At 46.1% G+C, this 6,749-nt stretch overlaps 1 protein-coding gene across 2 annotated transcripts in view; it reads right to left on the bottom strand.

Annotated features, from left to right (window-relative positions):
- Positions 1-2,584: 2,584 nt before the first annotated feature.
- The window catches only part of LOC117470991 (agmatinase, mitochondrial-like), a 12,087-nt gene continuing 7,922 nt past the window's right edge, over positions 2,585-6,749 (bottom strand). The window contains exons 4-6 of one of the 2 annotated variants that reach the window (XM_034115772.1): positions 5,487-5,535; positions 4,081-4,276; positions 2,585-3,603 (exon numbers count right to left, since the gene is read on the bottom strand). In XM_034115772.1, the coding sequence (XP_033971663.1) occupies positions 3,352-3,603; positions 4,081-4,276; positions 5,487-5,535 (497 nt within the window). In that variant the 3' untranslated portion in view covers positions 2,585-3,351. Of the gene's footprint in view, positions 3,622-4,080; positions 4,277-5,486; positions 5,536-6,749 lie in introns of both variants that reach the window. The other variant, XM_034115771.1, reaches the window with a different exon arrangement.

Consider the following 6,749-nt stretch of genomic DNA (forward strand, 5'->3'; position numbering starts at 1 on the left):
TGTTGTATATGTCCTGGAGTGAGGGGAGTGAGGCGGGTGTTGTATATGTCCTGGAGTGAGGCGGGTGTTGTATATGTCCTGGAGTGGAGGGGAGTGAGGCGGGTGTTGTATATGTCCTGTAGTGAGGCGGGGTGTTGGTATATGTCCTGTAGTGAGGCGGGTGTTGTATATGTCCTGGAGTGAGGCGGGTGTTGTATATGTCCTGGAGTGAGGGGAGTGAGGCGGGTGTTGTATATGTCCTGTAGTGAGGCGGGTGTTGTATATGTCCTGGAGTGAGGCGGGTGTTGTATATGTCCTGGAGTGAGGGAGTGAGGCGGGTGTTGTATATGTCCTGTAGTGAGGCGGGTGTTGTATATGTCCTGTAGTGAGGGGAGTGAGGCGGGTGTTGTATATGTCCTGTAGTGAGGCGGGTGTTGTATATGTCCTGGAGTGAGGGGAGTGAGGCGGGTGTTGTATATGTCCTGTAGTGAGGGGAGTGAGGCACCGATGATCCTCTGGGCAGAGTTCACTACGCGCTGCAGGCTCTTGCGGTCGGCGGCGGTGCAGCTTCCGAACCACAGCGTGATGCAGCTGCTGAGGATGCTCTCGGTGGCGCCTCGGTAGAAGGACAGCATGATGGGGGGTGATGCTCCGGCTCGCTTGAGCTTCCGGATGAAGTACAGGCGCTGCTGGGCTTTCCTCGCTAGAGCGGTGGTGTTGTTTTTCCACCTAATATTTAGCATTCTAACAAATTAATCAAATGATGTTTTTTCGTTCTTTTATTTATTCCTCTTTTGTTTCCACTTGTATTTTTGATTTGACCATTTTTCTTTAAATACTTTGCTGGTCATGTGACGAGGAACAACCAATCACAGCTCAGTGAATATGGCGACACACATACACACACAAACCCACACACACATGCACACACACACACACACACACACACACAAGTATGGACAGCAAGTCATCAGATGTGATATAAACAAACAAATAGCGTGTGCGTTCCATTTTCACTCTCGTCCATCGAAAACATGTTTTAGAATATAAAAATACATGAATGATGAAATGAGCACATAAAGTGCATACTATCACATCACAGTTAATAGACCTGCGTCTGATGATCGCAGTGTTCTGGAGGGTGTGTCGTTTATTGAGTCAGCAATGTAGTAATGTATGTAATGTCATAATGGCCACTTCTTGCTAAATGTACATTTCCATGTGATGCTTTTATCCGAGGCGACTCACAATAGGTAAATGAACAGCAGTAGATCTCATTTACTTAGACACTGGACTTAAGGACAATGTTGAGGTACTTGAGACTAATCCTGCAACTTGACCAAACAAATCACGGAGCTCTCAGCAGAGGACAGCCGGGGACGCTCCCGCCGATATCAGAGATGTCCCTGCTATGTGTGGGAGGTAAGAGAGGACATTTAAGGGCTATGTTTGATGTCTTTAAGTATCACCAGCTGGGGTTTAGCTGCTGTCCTGTGCCTTCTTCAATCCTTTGTTTACGTCCCTCACTTCCGTTTCGCTTCTCATTTGCTAGCTGAACAGCTGATCAGAGTGCTTTCTTGGCCCGATAGCTTGTGTCCGACACACGGCCGATTCAACATGTTGAATCGGCCGTGTGTCGACCGTGAAAGGCCAAATAAGGCGTGTCACGGCCGAGGGTTCGGGACACACCAAATTGACTTTGGGCGACAAGGAACGCGTTGTCGCCAGACAACCGAAGACGGCCGAATACGGCCTGGTGTGTCAGGGCCTTTGGAAAGGAAAGTATAGACATGATCACATGATCGAGGTCTGAGGGAACGAGTATTACAGGGGAATCATTCAAACATGGCAGCAGATATGGGACCGGGGAGACAAGAGGGAGGAGACGATATTCATCCAGGAAGGAGTCGAGATGAGGCGGTCCTGACGAGACTCAGAATAGAACATGGTTATTTAAATAGACACTAAAGATCATGGGGAGCATCAGACTGGACTTTGTGATTAGTGGGGGGGAGAGGAAACCAGAGACTTGCAGGAAGCACACATCTGAGAGGAGAAGGTAGGGTAGGTTTGGGGTACCCTCTACATCCTAGGTCAACTGTGTTAGACACACTAGGTTAGTAGATTGAAGCCCCCCCCCCCCTGTATCTGTTTTGTTTCCTTGTTAGTAGACCAGATAGTGAGGGGGGGCTTTTTGTTTGAGGTGTGTTTCAGAGAGAAGATTTAGAGATTGGTCTTTCTGTTATATTTATTCACTTAAAGGTGGGGTAGGTCATTTTGGAGAAACCGGCTCGAGTGCGCTAGGATTTGAAAATACACAATCTGCCACTTCCTTACAGAGCCCCTCCTCCAACACACACAAACGCGCACATGACCAATGAGGGCACCAGATAAGTTTGTGCACAGATGGAAGGCTGACAGGCAGGTAGGCCATCCAGTTATTTTAGCCGGGCCGGCTCAGATGATTGGTCGTGCTTTTTACAGTACTACAGCTTCCACTGATGATATTTCTTTATGGATTTGTTGTCAAAGCACTTCAGATATTCATTGCTATCGGGATGTTAAGAGCATTTCATGGAATATAACAAGTGTATCTCCAGCCGGTTTCTCAAACTTACCTACCCCACCTTTAAGTTGTCAGTTGTTGGCGTTATTGTTTTGGTGTAAATAAAAACACCTTCACGGTGACTCTCTCGATGTTATTGGTTGTTGTCTCGACGTAACAGCACGTTATGTTTCTCATACTGCCTGAGCTGCAGCTCCTCTTTTCACCCTCCGTCTGAAACCAGAGCCCAGTCAATGGAAATGATGAAACAGAAGTCAAAGGATGAGGGCAGTGACCCACACATGAAACTCAGTGTATTATTAGTATTTATTAAACTGTAACTCCATTGATATAGTGTTTTATTTAAATATTGCACATTCATTAGATACTTTTTACATTTGAATTACATCTTTATATTTCATTCATAAAGCACAGAATGATATTATAATTCATCTCAAAGACTATGAGACTAGAATCATCTTCAGTCGAGCATCTATCCTCTCATTGGCTGTAAACAATACTTACTGTTTATTTATGAAACATCTGTAATTGATGCAGAGTTACCCTCTTTATATCTTTAAAGAAGACTTGATGTTATTGATTAGAATCAGAGGTATTTGACGTTGGGGAGGACGCAGAGCAACAGGAGAAACATGCTCTTTCTGAAAATCACAATTATCACTTTTTACAAAAAATCTCAAAATAAAGACTTTTCCCGAAAATCACTGAATTTTCACTTTTTCTGAAATTCTCACTTTTTTTTTCGGAAAATCTCTAAATTCCGACTTCGTTCTAAAACTCTCATAATTCTCCCTTTCTTCCCCCCACTATAAATCCAGTAGAAGTGGTAGTATATATAGAAGTGTCAAATAAGAACCGATGTAATATAGCAGTAAGCAGTAGTTACAGTAGTCTACCTGTATGGGGGTGAGCCCGGCGATCTCGGGGGTCCCGGTGCCCGGAGCGAAGCCGGGGTCCAGAGCATCGATATCAAAACTCAGGTACACCGGACCCCCTCCCATCTGACCCCTGACCTCCTCCATCAGGGGAGCCAGAGACTTGAACCAGCACTCCTCCACCTGCACTACACGGAAACCCTACACACACACACACACACACACACACACACACAGTCAGTCAGGCCCAATTCCAAACCGCCCCCTACACACTAACCCTGTCACGATTCTTAGTTTTGTGTGTTTAGTTTCCAGTTTTATTTTGAAATTCTGTTCTCCCTGTGTCTGGTCTTCCTTCCTGTGTTTGCCCTCCTGTGTCTGATTGTCTCTTTGTGTTTCTGCCTCCCCTGCCCAGCTGTGTCTTGTCCTGTGATAAACCTTCTGTGTTCATTTTTTTAATTCTTAACCCAAGAAATGCTGATTTGAAACCATTGTTACGAAAAGTTACGGGGTTGCAAGGGGGAGTGGGTAGGGTGAGGTTTGGAATTGGGCCTCAGTCAGTTAGTCAGTACCCTGTGTTACAGGAAGTAGCTGGTACCTGTATCAGGTAGTGTATTTCATCAGAGGTACGTAGAACTAGATCTTATTGATCTCCGGTACCTGAGCACGGCTCCAGGCGTAGGAGTCGGCGGAGTAACCGGACCCCCGCAGGCCGATCTGCACCACCCGGCTGCAGTCCAGCAGCCCCTCCTCCACACAGCGTCTGAAGGGGGTCCCGTGTCCGATCCGCTCCCCCAGAACCACATCACTGGTGTCAGCGTGAGCGTCAACGTGGACCAGACCCACCGGGCTGTGCCTGCAGGGAACCACAGGGTATTACAGAGTATTACAGGGTATTACAGAGTATTACAGAGTTACCTACATTTCAGACTTGTTTCTATATTTTCTGACATTTTATCATATGTATTTATTTTATACAGTCTTTTGGTACATTTCTTTAAACAATGTTTTTTACAACATTTTCCGCATATTATTTGAACAGTTTTCACATTATTTTGGAGAATCTTTCCATATTTGCTGAAAAAGAAATACCACAATATTCAACATTTAAAGGGGACCTATCATGCAAAATGCACTTGTGTACGTCTTTTCTACATGAATATGTGTCCCCGGTGTTCCAGGGAACTCACCAAGTGTCAGAAAACACAACCCTCTCTATTTTCCTCCATACCCAAATCTCTAAAAAAGGGGCTGCAACGGATCTGATAAAAACTGATCCAGATTTGAACACTGTCCTGACGTCAGGACGGTGGCGCTACGGCTATTGGGCCAACTCCACCAATCAGGGGAATGTGGGGTTGGGCCACGGCCGGCCATTGCCGCTCGAAAGCGCTGGAGACGCTGTAGTACATATGCCAGGCCTGTAGGTGGTGCTGTTCTCACTGAATCTACCCAGAGCTAGAAATTGTCAAATTGAGCAAAATGAGGCATGGCTAAAATGCATGATCTGTTTGGTATTTTGAAACAGAAAAGTATAAATATGCCTTATATAGGTATATATACACCATATTATTCAAATATAGCATGATAGGTCCACTTTAATATAGAATTTAGGAAAACAAAAAGTCTAAAGTCTCAGATTGCAGCTTCTTAAATGTATTTCCTAACCCTCTGTGACAGTAAGCTAAATATCTTTGAAGAGGTCTTCTTAGGCTCTCTCTCAGTTTACAGACCCACCAACCAGCTTGGTCTATAAAGATGTTGCAGCCATATCTCTCAGTGTGTCGGACTCTGTACTCGCTCATGAAGTAAATATGTTTTGTACGTTTGAAGCATTAAAGATTACAGCGTGCATTTTGTTGAGCAACAGCGCATTGATGAATAGCAATAAAAGATCTCCAGTAATAAACTGAAACAGAAACAGGAGATGAATCTGTTGATCATTCACTAAACCTGCAAACATATCCATTGGTTCCAGCTTCTTGAATCTGAGGCGTCACTGCTTCTCTTGATCTGTAAAAACCTTTGAAAACTGAAAATCTTTGTTTTCATTTGGACAGACTTACTTCTCAGCCACCGCCTGCAGGATGGGGTATGCAATGGTGTGGTCTCCACCTGCAGGGAAAGCAGCTGTTAGAGAGCCACCATGGACCCAATGAGAGCAGGAACAGATCTTTGTACCGAGTAATAATAATAATAAATGTTCACCATTGACATGCTCCCCCTCGGTCAGATCATCTGCCATCATGGACTCAACTTCCACTGCTACGCTGATGATACCCAAATCTATCTCAGCACTACTCCATCCTCCCAGCTCCCCCCTCAGTCTCTCATCAACTGCCTGCACGACATCAAAACCTGGATGTCCTCCAACTACCTCAAACAGCAGGAAAACAGAGCTCATGGCTGTGGCCCCCAAGGCGCTGCTCCAGAAGGTTGGTGACTTCATCCTTGAGGTTGACGGCTGCTCCATCTCCCCATCTCCTGAAGTCCGCAACCTGGGTGTCATCTTTGACTCCACCCTTTCCTTCCACTCCCACATCAAGTCTGTCACCAAATCCGCCTTTTTCCATCTAAAGAACGACTCCGACCGTCACTCTCGGAGTCGGTTGCAGAAACCCTAGTCCATGCTTTCGTCACCTCCCGCTTGGACTACTGCAATGGTGTCCTGTTTGGGGTCCCCAACAAAACCCTGGACAGGCTCCAGTACGTTCAACACTGTGCTGTTAGGGTACTCACACATACAAAGCCGTGGCAGCACATCACTCCCACCCTCATCCACCTCCACTGGCTGCCGGTGAAGTCCCTACAAAGTCCTCCTCCTCACCTACAAGTCCCTCTATGCCCTTGCCCCCCAGTACTTATCGGACCTCCTCCGCCCATATGCCCCACCCCGGAACCTGCGGTCTTCAGACTCTGGCCTGCTCACCATCGCCTGCACCAACCTGCGAGCCTTCAGGGACCGAGCCTTCAGTGTGGCAGCCCACCCCCCCCCCTCTGGAACGCTCTCCCTGCGGAGATCTGCAACATCCCCACGCTTGACGTCTTCAAAAGGGCCCTCAAGTCCCACCTGTTTGCCAAGGCCTTCGGCCCCTAATTGATTTGTTGCTTAGTCTGTCTGACTGTTTGTCTGACTGCCTTTTGTTTTTGGTCGTTTGTTTTTACTCCTGTTTTTCTTTGTAAAGCGACCTAGGGTCCCATGAAAGGCGCTAAATAAAACCAAGCTATTATTATTATTATTATAAACTGATACAGAGACAGGAGATTCATCAGCAACCATTCCTGTTGATCATTACTGCAAACATATTCATACTTTTAACTGAGTACTT

This window comes from Trematomus bernacchii, unplaced genomic scaffold, assembly GCF_902827165.1.
Source record: "Trematomus bernacchii unplaced genomic scaffold, fTreBer1.1, whole genome shotgun sequence".
Classification (NCBI taxonomy): domain Eukaryota; kingdom Metazoa; phylum Chordata; class Actinopteri; order Perciformes; family Nototheniidae; genus Trematomus; species Trematomus bernacchii.